This window comes from Hylobates moloch, unplaced genomic scaffold (genome assembly GCF_009828535.3).
Source record: "Hylobates moloch isolate HMO894 unplaced genomic scaffold, HMol_V3 SCAFFOLD_5, whole genome shotgun sequence".
Taxonomy (NCBI): Eukaryota; Metazoa; Chordata; class Mammalia; order Primates; family Hylobatidae; genus Hylobates; species Hylobates moloch.
Window position 1 is genome coordinate 116728060 of NW_026652280.1, and position 23194 is coordinate 116751253.

The window sequence follows — 23194 nt, forward strand, 5'->3', positions numbered from 1 at the left end:
ATTTCCTTTAGTTAAAGAATAGCAGTGGGGAGAGAAACGGGGTCAGTGATGACAAGATAACAGGCTGTAAAGTACTGGAGCATGTTTTATCTTCTGAGGAAGCCACAGAAGCCCTGCTGCTAGGATGGTCATATTCTGCTCACTGAACACTGTGCAATGAGTTATCTCTATCCATGCTCTATGCCTCCTTTGTTTCCAAACAGAGAAAAATCATTTTCTCTGAGCTTCCTGGTTGAGTTTTAACTAATCTATGATATACCCAACACTTGGGTAGAAAAATGTTAGAAAGATCACATTATTTTTGTCCTTTTTTATTAAAAAGGACAGAAAAGTACCCTCAATTCACCCATCACTTGTCAAACTAAGCACAGAAACAAAGAGGAAATTGATTGCAATTTTCATCATCAGCCCCTTAACATGCAAGATCAGATTTTCAAATGAAATGCTTTATTAATTCGTATTTTTCAGACCAGCTGAGGAGAGATCAAAGTGGGATTCTGCTTAGTGGCTTTTTGTTTGACTGTGAATCATGTGAATCACTCATATCTCTGAGGAATGAATTGACCAGAGAGATGTTCTTTTTTTTTTTCTTTTCTTTTTTTTTGGAGACAGAGTCTCACTTTGTCGCCCAGGCCGGAGTGCAGTGGTGCGATCTCGACTCACTGCAAGCTCTGCCTCCCGGGTTCACGCCATTCTCCTGCCTCAGCCTCTTGAGTAGCTGGGACTACAGGTGCCTGCCACTACGTCCGGCTAATTTTTTGTATTTTTAGTAGAGATGGGGTTTCACCATGTTAGCTAGGATGGTCTCGATCTCCTGACCTCGTGATCCTCCCGCCTCGGCCTCTCAAAGTGCTGGGATTACAGGCGTGAGCCACCACGCCCGGCAAAGAGGTGTTCTTATAGCACATTTTCTATATACCTTAAAGCAAATTGTTAATTACATTATTTGCTACTTGCCTGGGGGAATTCAGATACTAGCAAAAATAGCTAACATTTATTGTGTAAATACTCTGTACCTGGTATTATTCTGAAAACTTACCTGACTTAATTCATGTAATCCTCACAATAACCCTGTGGTTAAGCTCTTACCTCAATCACACATACACAGATGGTGACGATTCCGATATACAGGAAATTGGAATGAAACCACAGTCTTGCTTTCGCATAGCAACCCTAGAAAACATTTCAGTTACAAATGATACTACTCTATAATTCCACCATATCAAGAGGATTATTTGGAAGATACAGTGCTTTGCATTTTGCTTTATGTAATACAAGAGACTTAGGTATTATATTTTTATTTTCTTTGCATGAATGAAGAAACAGGCATAAGGTGGGAAATATTAAACTAGAGACTTTTCTGGTGTTGTTATCATTACAGTGGTACCTAATGTAGAAGTCCTAGACCCTTACCCACTGAGTTAAACTAGCTTCTAAGAGGCAGGTCAGCAACCGACGTCCTACTGTCTTTGAACACTCAGTGCTGACCAGAGATTAACATAGGGCATGCAATACTAAAATTGGTTTGCATTTCACTTTCTGCTTCAACATTCAGTAAATCCATCATAGCCCTACCAAGCGCCAGGACAGTTGCTGGTCAGTGGGTGTCCTAGGCTTTGTCCACAAACCTGAAAAATCCTGGAGATTTCCAAACCCCTTCAGGAGCAGATAACATGAGGAGGCAAGACCTCAGGGATTTGGTCTAGTTGGAAGATAGTTGTGGCTTCCTCTCAGAGCCTATTCTGGAGGTCCAAATGAATTGGACAGGTTGTTTCAGTAGTTCCACTAACTCTGTCTCCCTCAATTCCTTACTCCTTTACCTATGATTCATTTTCCTAAGGGGCTGGATTCTGCCATCTCCAAGGAAGAAGAGCAGAGGAAGAGGGAGAGGGAGAAACTTTTCTATCTCAACCCCATACATTTCACTTTTAACCATAAGGAGACCTACTTCTTGCTTAAGAAATATCTAGACACAACCCTCTCCTACTTTCACACAAAAGTAACTGTTCCCCTCTAATGTAATAGTCTAGTGTAGCAAGATCAATCACAGTGTCTCTAGTCTAAATGAGTTTGTTCCTATGTTTTTCTGACTTTTCTAATTACCCAAGGTGGTTGCCCTGGCCTCTCTTTTATTCAAGGTCCCCTGTTTCTCGATAGAAGGTCCAGGTCCTCTATGACTGCAGTTTCCAAGGTAATTAAACATTTAAACAAAGAGGTCAATAACAGAAACATTGCCAACAAAATTACCTCCACTTTTGGATCTGAGGGGCAAGATGCTGGTGGGCCACTGGTCCAATCACTCGTGCCATTTATACCACAACACCGCAGCTAAAAGCCAAACCCCCAAAATGATGATGGTTAGAAAGTCAACAGTGAAAAAAGGCTGTGGACCTTAGAGGAAAAGGTGGGCCTTTCAGATCTGACTCTATAGCAGAAGTCCAGAATTGGTCTGATTACTATGGGCTCCTTGAAACAAAATGCTTTCTAATCTGTTATACCATTTCATTCACATAAGATCCCTGTGGAGTAGAGACCCCTGTGCTTAATCTAGTCACATTTTACAGATCAAGAATAAGGCACCCAGGGACTGCATAATGGAGGGATTAGGCTGGCCACCCCTGGACCCACCAACCAATCTTACTGTGTCTTAAGATCATAGTAAGGAGGACCGTCAGACATTATGTACCTGCTTACACAATGCAACAGGAAGTGACAGCTATGGCAACCTTACCACAAAACAAAAACCACATCAAACTTTTAAATTCATGGGGCTTATGGGAGACAGAGACTCCCTGATACCAAAATACTCGAAGAAGCAACTAGCCAGATCTAGAGAGTGGAGAAGTCTAAAGGACAGATAGCCTAATTTCTTTCTACAAAGAGCAAGAACAAAGAGGTGTACTATTATAGATTAAAAGATAAATAGAGAGACCTATCATTCAAATATAAACACATAGGCCTTGTTAAGATCTTGATTTGAACAAGTCAATAAAATTTTTTGAGAAAATTAGGGAAATTTAATTATAGACTTTATTAGTGGTATTAAGAAATTATAAAATTTTAGGTGTATTAAAAAGAAGTTCTTTTATATTTAGTGGGTGAAATAATATATTGTCTAGTATTTGCTTTAACGTATTCTAACGAAAAAAGTGTGGGGAATTAGATGAGATGACACTGGAAAATGTTAACTTGAAGAATTGAGAGATTCATTTTTCTGTTTTTCTCTTTACTTTTGTATATTTCTAAAAATAATATAATAAAAAGTTTTCTAAACTGAATTGAAAAAATAAAGAATTGGAGATCTAAATAAGTTAAGTGACTACCCCAGGGCTACCCAATTCTGGTCTCCAGGCTCTAATTCCTGTGCCATTTCTTCTACTCCACACTAAGCTGGCATGTGATCATAGTGGTACTGTTTTGAGACACGAATAGATTATACTGGTGCAAAGCTCCATCTTTATCTCCCAACACATCACATCAGGAATGCAGAGCTTGTATATGCTGTACATATACATATACATGTTTGTGGGTGGAAACAGCACATGAGGAATGGGGTGTTGGTGGGCGAGGTAACAAGCCTGATTTGGGCAACTCAGGAATTCAATGGCAATTTCTTGTGTTATACAATGCTGTTTTCAGTAAAATTTTGGAAAATACATAAACTAATCCAGTTTGCTGTGTTTGGGTCTTCTTCACATCCTAGTAGAACTTAGATAATAAACCTATTCATGTTAGAAAAGGATGAAAGAGAGAATGTAGAGAACTTTGTACTAATCAGACTAATTACTGGGCTCCCATGTTTGTGATAGCCAAGGCATTATTCTGGGATTCAGGGATGTGGACCTTAGATTCTGAAACTTCCAGAAAAGGGAACTAGCTCCCAAGGATTTAGGCTTGAAAATGAAGTCTGGGCTGATCTGAAGAGGATTCCACCTGTACTCACAAATGACTGGATGGAGTCCCACGCTGCCTTGGTGCTATTGTCTGAGTGGTAACGGTGGATGCTGTCGGTCAGACCCTTAGCCACATATTCATTCAGCTGGGCAGGCACATTCCAGCAGAGGGGACATGGTAAAAAGCAGGTGAGTTCAAGGAATAAGGAATTTCCAGTATAGGTTAGTGGTTCCACTTGCTCTTCCCTTCCAAATGGTCTCCTCAGAACTAAGGGTGAGGGGAGGGTGTTTATCTATGGGCATACATGCTGAGCATGAGGTGGCATTGAAGGAGGAAGTATTTAGTAGTCTTGCTTCCTTCTAGAGCTCTGGCTTTACAAGGGAGGAAAAGGGGCAATTAAAGCAAGGACTATCCTTAGGCACTGAGGCAGACATTCTCTCCTGCCAAATACACAGAGGAAAGCAATAGAGGAAGAGACACTTGTTTTACTGTTCTTTCCAGGCACCTCTCAAGATACCACTCAGATACAATCTCTTTCATAAAAATTTTTTCTCCCCCCAATTACAATTACTCTCTGTTTCCTCTATCCTTCCACCTCATTTCTATCTCTATTATAGGACTTATTTTGTAATTTTGTACCAACTTCTCCACTGCATACTCCCCACTTTCAGTATTAAGACAATGAGTTGTTGTCTTTATAACTTACCTTCTGTTCATATACAAAGAGCAGGATGGCCAAGGTCACCTCAGCAAGGAGGATAATCAGCAGCAGGATGAAGAACTGGGACAAAGCAGATACATTCTCACAGCACTGATCCCTATTCTCGTCCCACTCCCACTCAGCTCTGGGAGCATCCAGGGGCATTTGCACACGTGCAGGATGTTCCTGTTCTGCCTCCTCGGGCCGTTGTAAGCCTTCTTTTGTTTTGTGAAAATATGTGTTCTTTTTCTACAATTAGACTCTAGAGGGCAGATCAACTGTCTTCTTTGCTCTCTCCTACCTGCTGTGCCTGTCAGAGCACTACATGCATACTACATACACAACACCACCTGTTGAATAAGTTAAGTAATTTAGACATCTGCCATTTGAAGCAGTTAAGCAAAAGGTCGGTAAACTAGATCATTTGGGGCCTGGTCCTTTCTACAAGATCAGGGATACCTCTGGGTGGAGGACTGCCAGTAGTGGCTGAGAGGAGCCCTGTACAGTGGTGGAAAGAAGGGTCCTAGCCATGGTTCTAATTCGTATTTGTTTCCAGCTTTCAATGCTTATTCCTTTTATGCTAATAATACACAACAGAAAACATTTTCACTTATTCCTTCTCCTTCACCTTTTTTACCCCAACGTTAATTTTGACTGCTTAAAACATTTACTTTACCCCATGTCTGCTATCTTCCATCCTTTGCCATTAGTCTGAGAAATATCTGAGAAGAGGGACTTTTTTTTTTTAATTCTTTCTCTTGGCTCCAGTTTAAGGGTTGACCCATACCGACTGGGCGCAGTGGCTTACGCCTATAATCCCAACACTTTGGGAGGCCAAGGCAGGTGGATTACCTAAGGTCGGGAGTTAGAAACCAGCTTGACCAATATGGAGAAACCCTGTCTCTACTAAAAATACAAAATTAGCCGGGCACAGTGGCACATGCCTGTAATCCCAGCTACTTGGGAGGCTGAGGCAGGAGAATGGCTTGAACCCGGGAGACGGAGGCTGTGGTGAGCTGAGATCATGCCATTGCACTCCAGCCTGGGCAACAAGAGTGAAACTCCATCTCCAAAACAACAGCAACAAGAAAAAAAATAAAGAAAAAAAAACCACCACCAAAATGTTGAACCATAATGGAAAAAAGATTAACCAACTGACTTAAGGAAGAACCAAGGTGATTAGAAACCCACGCCTATTGGTAGAGTGGCACTGTTACACCAAGCTCTGTTCTGGGAACACTAGAGAAATGTAGAGCTCAGTGCTCTGCAGGCACTGTGCTTACAGGCAAAACCTAAGCCTTAAGGTACTCCTCAGGATAGTACCTGATAGGGAACATGCAAAAGGCTCTAGCATCTCTCACATTAGACCTCAATGGCTGCAGCCAGAGCCCTCACCTAAGTTAGATCTCTCTACGGAGTATCTTGTGCAGATATGAGTTAAGGAAGCATCCTTTGGCATTTGGGGAGGAAAGAGTCTAGAAATTATTTTCCATTAGTTAGCGACTCTGAGTCAGAATCTGAAAGTACATAATAATAGCTAGCATGAGGAGGATTTTGGAAGATGGATGATACCTGATTTCATCCAGACATAAAGAAAAAATAAAATGCTGTAAAGGGGAATTATAATAATGAGAAAAGTCATTATTAGCAGTGTAAAAATGGCTACAAGGGGGATAGCAATGCCCTCTTTCACCTGTCCATGGGACCCTAGTCATACATAATATACTATTGGTCTGGGCAGACTTGGCTGATCTAAGGTGCTAATCTCATTTTCCTATGATCTTTCTGTGCCTATAAGTGATCTACCAAGAAACATCTTGCCTGGGATTTAGGCACCATCTCCCCGACATGGGGCACCACATCTTCTGTAAGGACTCACCGACATAAGCAGACACTTGTTTTCCTTGATAGAGCCCATGCAGCCCAGGAAGGCAACTACCATGATAATAGAGCCCACGATGACAAACACATTGCCCAGCGTGAGGGAGGGGAGGTTATGGAAGAGCACTCCGAAGTTGTTGTGGATCAGCAGGTAGATCCCAAAGCCCAAAATGCAGCAGCCACAGATCTGAAAGGAAGAATTCCCACAATATCCTGAAGCAAAATGTGGTTCTTGGGGATCTCCTCATATTCTCACTTCCTAGAGATCAAAATCACTTTATTTTTAACTGGCTCAATCAAGAGTCTCATGAACAATTTCTTTACCAAACTTTTCCATGCTTACATTGGAGAGGCAATCCCAGCTTTCTCATGTGGAGACCTACTCGCAACTCTTCCTACCCATTTCCAGATACCAAGGAAAGATGACTTCTGTGAGCCACACAATATCTTCACCATATATAGCTCTAACTTCTTGTTCCTTATCTTTTCAGTCGCTCACACATGGCTTTCCCTGTAGAAACCATCACCATGTAGAGAAGATGCCCGGCTTGAGGAAGCTCACCTAGCTAGGCAGAAAACTAGAGAAGCCAAACTTATAATAATCTTCTCATATACACAAGTACCAACCCATCCTATATCTGAAATTCAATTGCTGAATTTTGTACAGTGAAACCTCCCCAGAAGGGGTGACTTTCCTTTCAATCACTTATTATTTCAAGGAATCTAGAAAAAAAAAGACAAGAAAAACAGAGGCACTCAATATCCAGAGCACAGTCTCAGGTTTCTCACCTATATATGTTAGCTATGAGTAGTAGTAAATTAAAGCCCTAAGAGAGAAACAGCACCTCCATTAATAACTGCACTAGTACCTTTCAATTTTGCAGGTTTATTCTGTGGCAGGAAGAGGGGAAAAATTATTCCTCCTTTGTTTCTAGGATGGTTGTGCTGGACATGACCCAAATATGCATGCATTTTACCCCACACCAGCCTCTTCAGTAGAGGAATGAGGAGAGCTTAGCTGGGTAAAGGTGAGCTTAACCATGCTCAGAAGAGACACACTTACCCAAAAGAGCAAGTTGAAGAAAAACAGGACATACTTCAGCAATTTCAAGCTACTCATGCCCATGCCGTGATATTCTTGCCCTAAGGAATAAGGAAGAAGGAAGTAAGTTACCTGGCTCTGTAAGGTAGCCAGAGATCGGAGTGCACAAATGTTCAGGGATCTCTAACATTACCTTGGGTTTGAGCTGTGGCTCTCCTCTGGAAAGTTTCCCCAAACTCTCCGCTTTCTTAGTTCTGAACTGAAATACCAACTGGCTCATCTTAGACATTCACTTTTTGTCCAATTCAGCAAGCCAACAATGCTTAACATTGAATTAAGTATTGTAGAAGAAAATAGAGCCATTCTTAGAAGAGGATGAGTCACAGTGACAGAGACCAGGCCAGTGCTTTAGCTCTAACTGCAGTATTAGCAACTAGTGCCTGGGCACTTAAGCCCTTGAAGTCAGGGATGGACTGGTCAATCAGCCATCAAGAAAGCCAACAGCTCGATCAGCCAGTTTCTTAAATACTCTGTGATTCATGTACATAATACGTTTGATCAGTAAACTTCTCCACATGAAAGTAGGGGGAACATATCCACGCCTCATTTATTCTTTTATTGCAGAAACATTTATGTTTCCTGTTCTAGATGTTGTGGAAGATGCAACCATGACTAAGCAGTAGCTATCCTCCAGAAGATAACATTCTTACAGCAGAGATAAAACAAGCCAACAAATATGCAATGGGGAAGTAAAAAGAGATAGCAATGTAAGCTTTATTTTTTTCAACTAGAATGTCATTTTCTTAGTGAGGACATCAATGTCCAATGTCTGGTCCTCAATTCTAGAAATCCAGATACAGAATTTTGACTTTTCCTTTTCATTTTCCTTTTCCCTTTCCTTTCCTTTCTCTTTCTCTCTGTCTGTCTTTCTTTCTTTCTTCTTTCAGGGTCTCAATCTGTCACCCAGGCTGGAGTGCAGTGGCACAATCTCAGTTCACTGCAACCTTCGCCTCCCAGGCTCAAGTGATCCTCCCACCTCAGCCTCCCAGGTAGCTGAGACTAAAGGCATACACCATCAAGCCCAGATAATTTTTGTATTTTTAGTAGAAACGAAGTTTCACCATGTTGCCTAGTCTGGCCTCAAACTTCTGACCTCAGGTGATCCGCTTGCTTCAGCCTCCCAAAGTGCCGGGATTACAGGCATGAGCCACTGCACCTGGCCAGAATTTTGAATTTTCTGTCAGAGGTAATGATATTCTATAAAGTGACTCATTTTTAAAACTGTGCACAGGACCGATATATCAAGCAGAATGTTGAGGCAGTGATTTTTTCCATTAAAATTATGCCTTTTCCAGTGCATGGGTCACTTATGCAATCCATAGTATCTTCTTTGCAGTTTCAAGGTACCCGGGAATCACATGGTCTTGAGGGAATAGTTCATTCAGGCTGTAGATAAGCCTGATGATCTACTTCTCTTCCACAATAAAGTGAATTTCTCTGTTGTAAACACCAAATACTTGTCTCTATCTCATACCCTTTTCCTTTACTTTGTGCTCTTTTCCCCCTTTTTCTTCTTGTCTTACTCCTCAGGATTATTCTTAAATCTACATCATTACTTTAATAAAATTAAAAGAAAATAAATTAGATTATAAATGCATTTGAATATCAGAAGTAAAGCGTGATGATTTACTACCCAGGCTTTGGGGTCAAACTTGAATTTTCCTCTTACATATGCCTCTAAACAGCTATGTGAGAATTGGACACCAACTTAACAGTTCCAGTCACAATTTCTTCCTATGTAAAACGGTCCAACACTTATCCCTTATAGGGTGCATGTGAATATTAAATGATCTTATCACACAGACTGGCATACAGCAAGACCGGTACTCAATAAATTGAACCCATGATTATTTAGTCTTTATTTATTTATTTATTTATTTATTTGACGGAGTTTTGCTCTTTCGCCGAGGCTGGCATGCAGTGGCATGATCTCAGCTCACTGCAACCTCCACCTTCCGGATTCAAGCCGTTCTCCTGCTTCAGCCTCCCGAGTAGCTGCGTTACAGGCGCCCATCACCACACCCGGCTAATTTTTGTATTTTTTTTTTTTTTAGTAGAGACGGGGTTTCACCATGTTGGCCAGGCTGATCTCGAACTCCTGACCTGGTGATCTACCCACCTCAGCCTCCCAAAGTGTTGGGATTACAGGCTTGAGTCACCGCGCCCGGCCGATTATTGAGTCTTAAAGAACTACTCTGTTTATCAGGAGTGAATGATGAATTTGAGTGTTTCCCAGCCCTTTATCAGTATCACATGACAAAATATCTCATAGAGTAAGACATATCTATGAATAAATAATCTTATTCATTTTATCTAGAATTTTAAAAAATTAAATTAACTCTTAGAATGTGACATTTGCCAGTCCTCATTTCCAAATTCTTGTGAATCCTTCCTGTTGCCCTTTGCACAAGCTACATCAATCAATAAAAGATAAAATATGTCAAGTCCCAAAGAGCAGTAACAAAGGCCATGAAAATGCAAAGATTTTCAGCTGGGTTGATCAAAGAATATTTCATGGTGGAGGACATTAAAGCTGAAACATTCAAATGAATGTAGTCCCCTTGAGCAGCTAAACACGGACTCTCATGATTCACTGTACCCTAGAGCTGTGCTACAGCTTTGAGCCCTTAGAATCTGGCTAGTCTGAATGACTGTGTGCTATAAGTGTAAAATATACACTTAGTACAAAAAGGATTATGTCAGTAATTTTTCAATATGGATTACATTTTTAAATTATAGTATTTTGTACATATTGAGATAACTAAAATGTTATTAAAATTCATTTCACCTTTTTCATTTTCCTTTTCTTAATGTAAAAATATAAAATCACGTATTTGGGAAATGTGCCTCTGGCCAATGGATTAACAGGGACCAGATTTACCCCCTCACCTGAAACAGCTAAAAAATGTAGATTATAAAATAATGATCTGCAAAACACTGAATGTAAGACAATGAAGGACACAGACCCATGAGAGATGGGAAATAAATTGTGTGAGCCCTGTGATTGCCTCAGCTTATATTCACAGACAGTTTCCAAACCATGGAGCATAGAGGGAGAGCCTGGCAGAGCTGAGACTTTGAGGAGACCAAGGCAGCTAGGGTTTACAGGACACAGCAATGTACAAAAGAAAGGTGCGCAGAGAGCAAACTCCAGAGATTTGCAGCGGGTGCTTGCATCAGTTTCCTATTGCTGCTAAAACATTACCACAAACTTTGTGCCTTAGCAACGCAAATTTATTATTTTACAGTTCTGAAGGTCAGAAGTATACATTCAGGTTGTTGGCTAGGCTACATTTCTTCTTAAGGGCTCAGGGAGAGAATTTGTTTCCTTGTGTTTGTCAGCTTCTAAAGTCACCTGCATTCCTTATCTCCTTTCTTGCATGTTGCAACTTCTTGCTTTTGTCATCACATCTGCTACTTTCCACTCTTATCTCCTGCTTCATTCTTATAAGGGCCCATATGATTAGATAAGAACCACCTGGCTAATCCAGGATAATCACCCCATTTCGAGATGTTTCATTTAATCACAACTTCAAAGTCATCTTTGCCCTATAAGGTGCATGGACATATTTGGGTCCTATTATTCAGTCTACCAAAGTGTCCATTAAGAATTTAGCTGAGTCCTGATTAGCATCTGCATGTACAAAACTACCCAAGGATAGGTACCATCTGAGCAGTGCCTGGCACTCACACAGCACCAGTGACTATTCCCACCAGTCAGACTGGAAAACCCCAAGATTCACAGGCTAGAGTACACAGAAGGATGTGGCCTCAGTAATAGGGAACAGATAGCTCTAGACTGAACACTGTTCTACCCAACAAATCTTGAGTAAGGGCCCAAAATATTAAACACTTTCCAAGTAACTTAAGTGCATCCTAAAACAAAGCTCGATAAGATTTATAGGAATGCCAAATATTTAGCACCCAACAAAGTAAAATTTACACATAGATTCACTCAAAATATCAGGCATGCAAGAAGCAAGAGAGTACAACCTATAACATGGCGATAGAGGAAAACCAACCCAGGTGTTAGATTAGTAAAGCCATTAAGCCAGATACTATGTTTTCAAAAAAATAGGCTGGGCGCAATGGCTCATGCCTGTAATCCCAGCACTTTGGGAGGCTGAGGTGGACGGATCACAAGGTCAGGAGATCGAGACCATCCTGGCTGACACCCCGTCTCTACTAAAAAATAGAAAAAATTAGCCAGGCGTGGTGGTGGGCGCCTGTAGTCCCAGCTACTCGGGAAGCTGAGGCAGGAGAATGGCATGAACCCGGGAGGCGGAGCTTGCAGTGAGCCGAGATCGTGCCACTGCACTACAGCCTGGGCAACAGAACGAGACTCCGTCTCAAAAAATAAAATATAAAATAAAATAAACATAAATAGAGACATGGAAAATATAAAAAAGACTCAAATCAAACTTCTAAAGATGAAACTACAATGTGTGACATAAAAAATACACTGGATTGGGTTAATGGCAGATTAGATATTGCTGAAGAAAAAAACTAGTGAACTTGAAGACAGCAAGAGAAAATATCCTCAAACACAGACAGACAGACCAAAAAATATATATATATTATATATATATATATATTTTTGGAGACAGAGTCTTGCTCTGTTGCCTAGGCTAGAGTGCAGTGGTGTGATCTTGGCTCACAGCAGCCTCCACCTCCTGGATTCAAGCAATTCTGCATCAGCCTCCCAAGTAGCTGGACCACAGGTGCATGCCACAATGCCCAACTAATTTCTGTATCTTTAGTAGAGACAGGGTTTCATCATGTTGGCCAGGCTGGTCTCGCATGCCTGACCTCAAGTGATCCACCCGCCTCGGCCTCCCAAAGTGCTGGGATTACAGGTGTGAGCCACCATGCCTGGCCAGAAAATAAAATGTTTTAAATGAACAGAGTATCATGAGTTGAGAAATAATTTCAGGTGGCTTAATATACATGTCATTGGAGTCTCTAAAATGAGGCGAGAAGAGAGATAGAAAAATATTTGAAGAAATAATGACTAAATAAAATCCTAAATTTGATGAAAATAATATCCCTATGGAACCAAGAAGCTCAATAGCTCAATGAACTCCAAGCACAAGAAACATGAAGAAAGCTACACTAAGGTACTTTATAATCAAAGTACTCAAGGAACAGTGATAAAAAGAAAATCTTAAAACAACCAGGGGAAAAAAAGACCTGTTATGGACTAAGGAACAATTTTAAGGATAAGAGCAGACTTCTTATTGGAAAACAGGCAAGCTGGAAGAAAGTGGAGCAACACATTTAAAATACTAAAGAAAAAAAATTGTCGGGCTGGGCGCGGTGGCTCACGCTTGTAATCCCAGCACTTTGGGAGGCCGAGGCGGGCGGATCACGAGGTCAGGAGATCGAGACCACGGTGAAACCCCGTCTCTACTAAAAATACAAAAAATTAGCCGGGCGTGATGGCGGGCGCCTGTAGTCCCAGCTACTCGGAGAGGCTGAGGCAGGAGAATGGCGTGAACCCGGGAGGCGGAGCTTGCAGTGAGCCGAGATTGTGCCACTGCACTCCAGCCTGGGCGACAGAGCGAGACTCCGTCTCAAAAAAAAAAAATTGTCATCCTAAAAATCTACACCCAATAAAAATACATTTTACTAACTTAAAAAAAGGACTTTAAGATATACAAAAGGTGAAAGAATTCCTCATCAGTAGATCCATATTACAAGAAATGTTAAAAGCAATCCTCTAAGTAGAAGAAAAATGAGACCAGATGGAATTACAGATTTACACAAAGGAACAAAGAGCACCAGAAATGGTGACTACAGGAATAAATGCACAATACTTTTTTTCTTGTTATTTAAATCTCTTTAATTTATTTTTATTTTTATTTTTTTGAGACAAAGTCTTGCTCTGTGACCCAGGCTGGAGTGCAGTGGCGTGATCTCAGCTCACTGCAACCTCCGCCTCTCAGGTTCAAGAAATTTTCATGCCTCAGCCTCCTGAGTAGCTGGGATTACAGGCATGCACCACCACATCCAGCTAATTTTTTGTATTTTTAGTAGAGAGGGGGTTTCGCCATGTTGGCCAGGCTAGTCTTGAACTCCTGACCTCAAGTGATCTGCCCGTCTCAGCCTCCCAAAATGTTGGGATTACAGGCTTGAGCCACCGCACCTCGTCTTAAATCTCTTTTTTGTTTGTTTTTGTTTTTTGTTTTTTGAGACGGAGTCTCTCTCTGTCGCCCAGGCTGGAGTGCAGTGCCGCGATCTCGGCTCACACAATCTCTGCCTCCTGCGTTCACGCCATTCTTCTGCCTCAGCCTCCCGAGTAACTAGGACTACAGGTGCCTGCCACCACGTCCAGCTAATTTTTTGTATTTTTAGTAGAGACGAGGTTTCCCCGTGGTCTCGATCTCCTAACCTTGTGATCTGCCCGCCTCGGCCTCCCAAAGTGCTGGGATTACAGGTGTGAGCCACCGCGCCCAGCCAAATCTCTTTAAAAGATGCTGAACTGTTCAAACAAAAATAATATTGCATTGCATTAATAATAAATGTAAAAGTAAACTTTATGATAATAATAGTGTAGAGACTGGGAAGGGAGAAATGGAAGTATACTACTGTGAGCTTTTTATATGCAAAGTGGAAATCTCACGTGAAGGTAAAAATCTTAAAAAAATACTCGATTAATCAAAAGGAGCCAGAAAAAGAGAAAAAGGGGGAACAACAAATGGGAAAAAATAAAGAACAAATAGAAAAATGAGACAAATAAAAAACAAATATGCTAAAATCCCAACCATACCAATATCACAGTAAATGAAATGGTCTGAATAGTTAAAATATGAAGCAGGAATAAATAGATGGATTAAAAAAACAAGACTCAATTATGTTGCCTACAAAAAATGCATTTAAAATATAAAGAAGCAAATACATTTTAAAGTAAAAGGATGGAAAAAGATACCATACTAACACTAATAAAAGGGAAAAAAAGGCTGGAGTGTCTATATTAGACTAAAACAAACACTATTACAGAAAAAATTATCAAAGATAAAGAAGATTACTTTATAATTATAAAGGGACTGATTGAGCTAAAGAACATAAAAATCCTAAGTGTTTTTGCACCTAGTCAAAATTTATGAGACAGAAATGAACAGAACTGAAAGAAGAAATAGACAAGTATAAGTTAAACTTGAATAGTTCAATATCCTTCTCTCAATAATTGATGGAATCAGTAGACAGAAAAGCAGTAAATATTTGAACAACAGCATCAGTCAACTTAAACTAACTGATTGTGATAGAACACTCCACCCCACAACAGCAGAATATACATTCTTTTCAAGGTTACATGAAACATTTACCAAAATAGACCATTCTGGACGGTAAACCAAGTTTCAACAAATTTAGAAGGAATTGAATTAGAAATCAATAACAGACATATCCCTAGAAAATTTCCTCAAATTGGAAAACTAAATAGCATACTTCTAAATAATTCATAGATGAAAGAAGAAATCAAAGAGAAAATTAGAATTCTGAATTGAGAAAAGCTTTAAAAACATGTTGAAAATGTGGGAATGTCACTAAAGCAATATTTTGGGGTGAATTTTAGTGCTAAATGTCTATAGCTGAAAGGAGAGTGGTCTCAGATTAACGACTTCAGATTGCATCTTGAGAAACTAGAAAAAGTATAACAAATTAAACCCAAAATAAGCAAAAGGAAGTAGATAATGAAGATAAACACTGAAATCAATTAAACAGAAAAACAATTTTAAAAACCTCACAAAAGTTGGCTCTTTTAGAAGAATGATAAAATTGATAAACTTATACACAGGTAATCAATTTTAAAATAGAGAACAAAAATTATCAATATTAGGAATGAGAGAACAACACTACAAATTCTGTAGATATCAAAAAGATAGGTCAATGTAATAAATGACTTCATGCCAATACAACTTGGAAAAAATAGATGAATTCATTGAAAGGCACAAATTACCAAATCTCACTTTAGAAATAGATAACATGAATAATCCTATCTCTAATAAGAAACTGAATTTGGAGTTTAAAAATCTTCCCATAAAGAAAACTGCTAGTCCAGATGTCTTATTGATGATTTCTACTAAACATGTAAGGCAGAAATAATACTGATTCTATATCAAATCTTCCAGAAAATAGAAAAGGAGGGTACACTGTCTAGCTTATCCTGTGAGGCGAGAATTTTCAGATACTAAAAGCAGAAAGATATCACAAGAAATAAAACCACAGGCCAATGTTCCTCAGAACAAGATGGGAAAATTATAAACAAGATTTTAATAAAAAGCATCTAACGATATAGAAAAATGATAAGGAATGATGAACAAATGGGGCTACTCTCAGGAATGCAAGTTTATTTTAACATTGAAAAAAGTACTTAATCATATTAACAAACTGAAAGAGAAAATAAATTATCTTCTCAATAGATACAGGAAATTTATTTGACAAAATTCAACATCTATTTCTGATGAAAACTCTTAGCAAACTAGGAATAGAAGAAGGCTTATGCAAACTTATAAAAGGCATTTATGAAGGGCATAGAATTAAGAACATCATACTTAATGGTATAATACCAAATGCCTTACTCTTATATAAGGAAGAAAATAAGTCTGTTTACTCTTAACTACTCTATTTGGCATTGTACTGGAGTTTCTAGGCGGTGCAAATGAAATATGAAAAGAATGGCATCCAAACTGGAAAGAAAAAAAAGTAAAACTGGCTTTGTTCACAGATATCATGAATATCTTTGTAGAAAATCTAAATAAATCTACAAAAATACTACTACAACTAACAAGTAAGTGTAGCAGGTTTGCTAGAAACAAGATTCAATCCACAAAAAATAATAGCATTCTATGCACTAGTAACCATTAGAAATCAAGTATTTTTAAAAGTATCATTTACAATAGCACCATATATGAAATACTTAGGCATAAATCCGACAAAAGTTGTGAAAGAATTGTACACTGAAAACTTAAAAACAAACATTGCTGAAAGAAATTGAAAAGATGCAAATAATGGAGAGATACACCACATCCATCTACCAGGAATTTTTAAGATGTCAACATTTTTAAGATGTCATTTCTTCCAAATTTATCTATCGATTGTAATCCCAATCAATATTACAGCAGAATTTTTTGTAGACTTCAAGAAATTAATTCTAAAATCCATTTGGGAATGCAAAAGACTTAGAATAGTAAAAATGAGTTTGATAAAGAACAAAATTGGAGTACAAACACTACCTAATTATATTACTTTCTATAAAACTACAGCAGTAAAGACAGCATAGCACTGGTGTTAAATAAATATATCAAGAGAACAGAACAGAATCCATATGTATATGGACAACTGATTTTCAAAAAATACAAAATTAATACATTAGAGAATGAAGAATACTTTTTTCAACAAATGGTGCTGGAACAATTGTCTATTGATATGCAAAAATGAACTTGCATTTATACCTCTCTCCATATGAAATCGTAACTAGTAATGAATCATAGATCTAAAGGTAAAATCCAAAACTATAATTCTCCAGAAGGAAATATTCGCAACCTTGGTTATGCAAAGAGTTCTCAGATAAGACACCAAAAGCACAATAAGTTGATAAATTGGACTTCTTCAAAATTAAAAACTTCTGCTCTTCAAAAGACACTGTTAAGAGAATGAAAAGACAAGGCACAGAAGGGAAAAAATATTTCCAAATCACACAGGAGATAAAAGGCATATATCCAGAGTACAAAAACAACTCTTGAAGCTCAATGGTAAGAAAATAAACAATCCAATTTTTAAAATGGGCAAAAGATCAGAACAGACAATTCACCAAAGAAGATACTATATGGATGGCAAATAAGCACATGAAAAAAATTCTCTACTTCATTAATCATTAAGGAAATGCAAATTAAAACCATGGTAAGATACCACTCCACATCTCCTAGAATGGCTAAAATGTTTTCAAAACCTGACCACACCAAGTGTTGGCGAGGATGTAGTGAAACTGGAACTCTTATACACTGTTGGTGGGAATGTAAAATGGTATAACCATGTTCAAAAGCAGTTTGCTGGTTTTGTACAAAGTTAAACATATACTTATCATATGATCCAGTCATTCTACTCCTAGGTATTTACCCAAGTTAAATGAAAGCATATGTCCGTACTAGGACTAGTACAGGAAGGTTCATAGTTTTATAGTTTTATTTGTAATAGCCCAAACTGGAAGCAACCCAAATGTCCATAAACAAGTGAATGTATAAATAAATAGTGGTATAATTTTACAATGGAAACTACTTAGCAATTAAAAAGAATGAACTATTGTTATCCTCTACAGCACAGGTGAATGTAAAAATAATCATGGTGAGTGAAAGAGGTTAAATAAAAAAAGAGTACATTCCATATGATTCCAGTTTATAACAGTTTAGAAAATGAAAACTAATCTATGGCAACAGAAAGCAGATCAATGATTGTCTGAGGATGAAGGTGGGGGAGGGCAGGAGGTGAGTAGAGAGGGAGCAGGGAAGGGTGAGAGAAAGGGATTACAGAAGGCCACAACAATCTGTGGTGAGTGATGCATATGCTCAGTGTTTTGACTGTGGTGATGGATTTATGCATGTACACTTACGTCAAAGGCCCCTCCTAATTTGCTCCTGTCCATCACTCCACACTCATGGCAACATCTCCTGTATTATACTTTAAAATTTAGCAAAGCAATATTGAATCCTTGTCTTAATGCTTCCTTCCTTACTTTGGTAATGTGTTTCTTTGCTGAAATTTTCTCTTTTCTTTCTGGCCTCTTATTCTGGTTAGGTACTCATCATCCTAATGATGTGTCACTTTTCCAGGAAGTCTTCTCTGTTTGTGTCTAAGTCTTCACACCCAATCCTCACTTGCCCTAAGGAGTATCTATAATACCTGTGTACCTCTGCCATTGTACTAACCATTTTGTTTTATAAGTGACTATTCCCTCACTAGAATGTGAGCCCCTTGAGGGTAGGATCTATGCTATTCATCTTTGAATTCTCAAAGCCTCATTACCTCAGAATTAATCTGTTGTAGTGGAATGAACATGACACTGCAGAGTCAGGAGCCTTGGGCTTGATTTTTAGTCTGCTAATAAACTGATGTTTTGGACATAGGAAAATAACTAACTTACCCATCAGTAACAGAAAGGAATTGAGCCAGATGCCTCCTACAGTCACATCAGCCCCAACATCCTGGTATCCTGTGACAATTAGTTCAGGCCGGTGTAACCTGATTGTCCACAGATCACCAGCTGGCTAGGTGCCCACAAACTTAGGCACATTCCTACTGATTCTTTCCTTCACAGACAGGAAGAAGAACCTCTTCTTCATTCCTCTCCCACTTTCTACCTCTCTAGACTCATACTAAATTGAGTAAGAAAATCTTCTCACCTGGTGAAGATTGTCACTACTTTTGCCACATGCCATAAGGGCCCCAGAGAGAATGCTGCTCCGTTTCCTCTTCCCCTTCTTCACTGTCACTGGGCAGTGATTAAGCCTCCCACCCCTTCCAACTACCATCTAGAGGAACTGATACCCCTCCCACAGTTAAAGTCTATGACTCTTAGCCCCATGACTCATGGTTCTATGCAAAAAGCCACCAACATCAGTTTCCAGGAAACCTGTGTGACCAAACTGCACTTAGCCGTGGCTACCTTCCACAACTCAACATGCAGGTTAGGGATCAACTTTGCCCTTTAGTTTCCTCCAGTGGGCTTGGGCTGGTAGAACCTGTGGATTTCTAATTCCATCCCTGTCTTTTTTTTGAACTGTACTAACAGCACCATGTAATCTACTCTTGAATTTAATCAAGCTTAGAAGTGGTTAAGGTTGGATAGAGGCTTCAAGAACCTCCATCAGGCTGGCAGTGGTGGCTCACACCTGTAATCCCAGCAATTTGGGAAGCTGAGGTGGGAGGAGCCCTTGAGCCTAGGAGTTCAAGACCAGCCTGAACAACATAGCGAGACCCTGTCTATTTTAAAATTTCTTTAAGTTAAAAAAAAAAAGAACCTCTATCAGTTCTTCATCTTCAGCCTTATCTTATCCAATATTACAAGCTAGTCCGGAGCCACGTAAGACAGCTTTCGTGCTACATAGACCATTACGCTTATGAGATATTAATAAGTGCTCTTCAAACAAAAGCCAAGATAAAGAAAAAAAACAGTGTAAGAGAAAAACTTGTTATATGCTAATGTGCGCTGTGAGTCTCTAAGAGAAAAATATGTTGATATAACTACAAACCTATTTTTATGTTGGAGATCACTTATTAACAGGTCAAATAACATAGTATTCTGTGGAACACAGTTTGATAAACACTAGCTTTGGAATCAGACAAGTCTAGTTTTGAATTCTGGTAGCACTACTTATCAGAAATGTGACCTTGGGCAACTTGCTTAACCTGTCTTTCACTATATCTTTGAAATAGGGCTATTAATACTTACCTCAGAGGTTGTTCTGAGGGTTAAATGAGATACTATTTCCAGGATGGCTCAGTCCCTGAGTATCTGCCTTATTCAGTGAATACTCACTGAAAGATCAAGTTCAGAGCTTACCTACCAGTCCATTCCTAAGGGTAACCCTTAGCTTCTAATAGATTTTTAGGAATAAAACATACACGGGGCCAGAATAATCCCTTGCTTGTTTCATACCTTTTAAAAAGAGGTTTCGTGTGCCATTTGTAAAAAAAATTAAAAAATAAAAATAAATCAAACAATAAAGAAAAGCACATTTTTTTTTTTGTCCATTTAGGACAAAAATTTTCATTTTGTCCTATTAGGACAAAATGAAAATTTCAAATTTCAGTAATAAAATATAAATAAATAAATTTAAGTATAGTTTCTGTAAGACTTCCTTTCAGTGAAGAAAAGCGTTTAATAGAAAAACACCTTTGTATGCTAACATTGAGAATACGTTATTAGAACACATTTCTTTCTCCACTGAAATCTGTTAAGACATGTTGGAAAACCCCAGCAATAAAAGGCAAATGTAAGCACAGTTTCTTTAAGATGCATAAATTGTTTTCTTTCAGTGAATGGAAGTGTTTGGTAGAGAAACACCTTTGTAAGCTAAGATTGAGAATATATATTATTAGAACACATTTCTTACTCCATTCAAACCTATTAGGAAAAGTTGAAAAATCCAGCAATAGAAAGCAAATGTAAGCATGCTTTCTTTAAAAAAAATTCTACATTTAAAAAATAAAGAAAAGTATAAAGAAGAAAGCATAAAGTCTTCTGAAATCCCACCTCCCAGAGTTAACCATCATTAGCATTTTGGCAAACGTCTTTCCAGACACTTCTCCATATACATTTCTCTATATACAGATTTGTCAATTTACATACAAGAGCATTCACAAGGTAATTGTGGCTCCCTATCCCTTCCTACACAGAGTCTGTGGCAGTCTTTGTTCCTTAGCAAAGAAAATTGAGGCTGTGATTAAGAAAAAGTTTTTCTAAATAGGAGCGAAAATCTGTCCCAGTGAGGGCTCCCAAATTTAGGCCTTCTTGCTCAAACAAACTTAGATACATAATAGATAGTTCACTGAATCCCACAAAATACTAAGTTCCTCATAAATGTCTTATTTATAATCCTCAAATCAGCCCGACTACTTAGGTGTCATTAGCCCCATTCTGCAAACAGAGAAGCTGAGGACTGGCACAAGGTCACCCAGCTAAGAATCATCAAAGGCAGGGTGAAGGCCAAGCTCCTTCAGCCTGCAAAGCCCATGCTCTTTCCTCCATCCCAGGCTCTGGTTTTGTGCCTGTTACTTCCCAACTCATTTGGTGCAATGTGTTGAGCATCCAGGAGAAGACCTTCCATTTTTCATCAGCTTGTGCATCTGCGGTTTGAACTCCTGTGAGCAGTGGCTGAGGTGCAATCAAAGTTATGGCTATATGTCCTTTTGAAGAGTAATAAGCAGTTGTAGAGGAAGAAGTAGGAGAAAAACAAAACGAAGCCAAAGCATCAACTCTCATGTATTAGTGTCCACTCATCTCTCCATCAACTTATCAAGGAATGTCTGTTATCTTATTCCTTCCTAAAATTGTAATCTGGTAAAAATTTTGTTTTTTCTAGGCCGCTGTTAGGGGAGAGGATTTGGTGATTTATAGAAGAAGAGAGAAATATGGAAGAAGAAAAGAGGAGAGAAAAAGTGAAGAAAGACAAATCCAGATGATCTTGGAAGCACACTTCCTCCCATTTGGGAGCTCAGCAAGATACTAATAACAGCTGAGGCGGGACAGGGACTCTTCTAATAAGCTTACTCCCTAAATCAGGAACAGTTACCTAAAACAGTTAGCACTGTTACAGAGTCAAGAGACCAGAGGTTCTCTGTCCTCCTATGGAGAAATATGCAGAACTTTACATACAGGGTCCCTCGGCTAGAGGCCTGTCCATGGTGTCTGCAGGCCGGCTATGCTCAGATTAAGCGAGACTCTTTGTGGGATAAGGAAAGCCACTTTGTTGGTATTCCTATCAAAAATTTAAATAACCTGAATCTAATCATTAGGAAACATCAGATAAACCCAAATGGAGAAACATTCTGAAAAAGAACTGACCTTACTCTTCAAGAATATCAATGGCAAGAAAAACTCAGGAAGTGTTCCAGACTAAAGGAGACAAAAGTGACAGTTGAAGGCAATGTGTGACTAGAAATATCCTTTTGCTATAAAGAATATTAATGAGGTAATTGGTGGAATCTGAAAAAATCCATAGATTGTTAATTATATTGCATAAGTGTTAATTTCCTGGTTTTGTTCATTGTAAAGTGGTTATATAAGAGAATGCATTTGTTTGTAGAAATATATACTAACATACTTAGGGGAAAGGGCATCAATCAAGTTACTAATTACTCTCAAATGAGAGAGCCAGAGAATAAACAAATGAAGTAAAATGTTAATATTTTGGAAATCTGGGTGAAAAGGATTCAGAAAGTTTTCATAATATTTTTTCAACTTTTTTATCAGTCTGAATTTTGTCAAAAATTTTTTAAAGAGATGGAAAATAAATAAATGATCTAAGGGATTGTCATCTCAAAATCATTACAATTTGTCTTCTATGTTATAAATACTGAGATTCTACAATAATTATTTTAAGACTAAACCACGGAATAATTCTTGAATGCCTTTATTTGCTCCCGATATAGAGTAAGCCACAAGTTCAAATTTACTTTAACAAGTAAACTTTAACAAGTTTTAAAAGATACGAGGCATTAAAATCATTTCTTACCCCTATTCCTCAATCTAGTTCTCCTGAAATAGAAAAGGCCAAACAAAAAGGTTTGGAAAATAAAATATATGTTAAGTATTTAGTTTGCTAGCATAGTAGCTTAAGATCAATTACATTTACAATTAAGTTGTATTTTTATGTTTGCTTATTTTAAAATGCATTAGGAATTTATGTAAATGAAGAATACAGTCTAACGATGCTTACTTAATAAAAAATCTCTTAGAAAAGGGACTATAGTATAATGTAGAAGAAAGAGCATGCCGTAGAGAATCAGAAGACATTCTAAATAACTATTAAGTGATTTTATGATTTTTGGACAAGTCATTTTACCTGAAAAGTAAGCGGATTGGACAGTTGCAACAGCTCACATTTATTGGGCTCTCATTA

At 38.5% G+C, this 23194-nt stretch overlaps 1 protein-coding gene across 1 annotated transcript in view; it reads right to left on the minus strand.

The window, feature by feature from the left end:
- The window catches only part of CD53 (CD53 molecule), a 28481-nt gene that overhangs the window by 293 nt on the left and 4994 nt on the right, over nt 1-23194 (minus strand). Inside the window, exons 3-8 of the mRNA XM_032155049.2 lie at nt 7539-7618; nt 6474-6662; nt 4601-4675; nt 3944-4039; nt 2248-2328; nt 1090-1173 (exon numbers count right to left, since the gene is read on the minus strand). Coding sequence (XP_032010940.1) covers nt 1090-1173; nt 2248-2328; nt 3944-4039; nt 4601-4675; nt 6474-6662; nt 7539-7601 — 588 coding nt within the window. The 5' untranslated portion in view covers nt 7602-7618. The remainder of the gene's footprint in view (nt 1-1089; nt 1174-2247; nt 2329-3943; nt 4040-4600; nt 4676-6473; nt 6663-7538; nt 7619-23194) is intronic.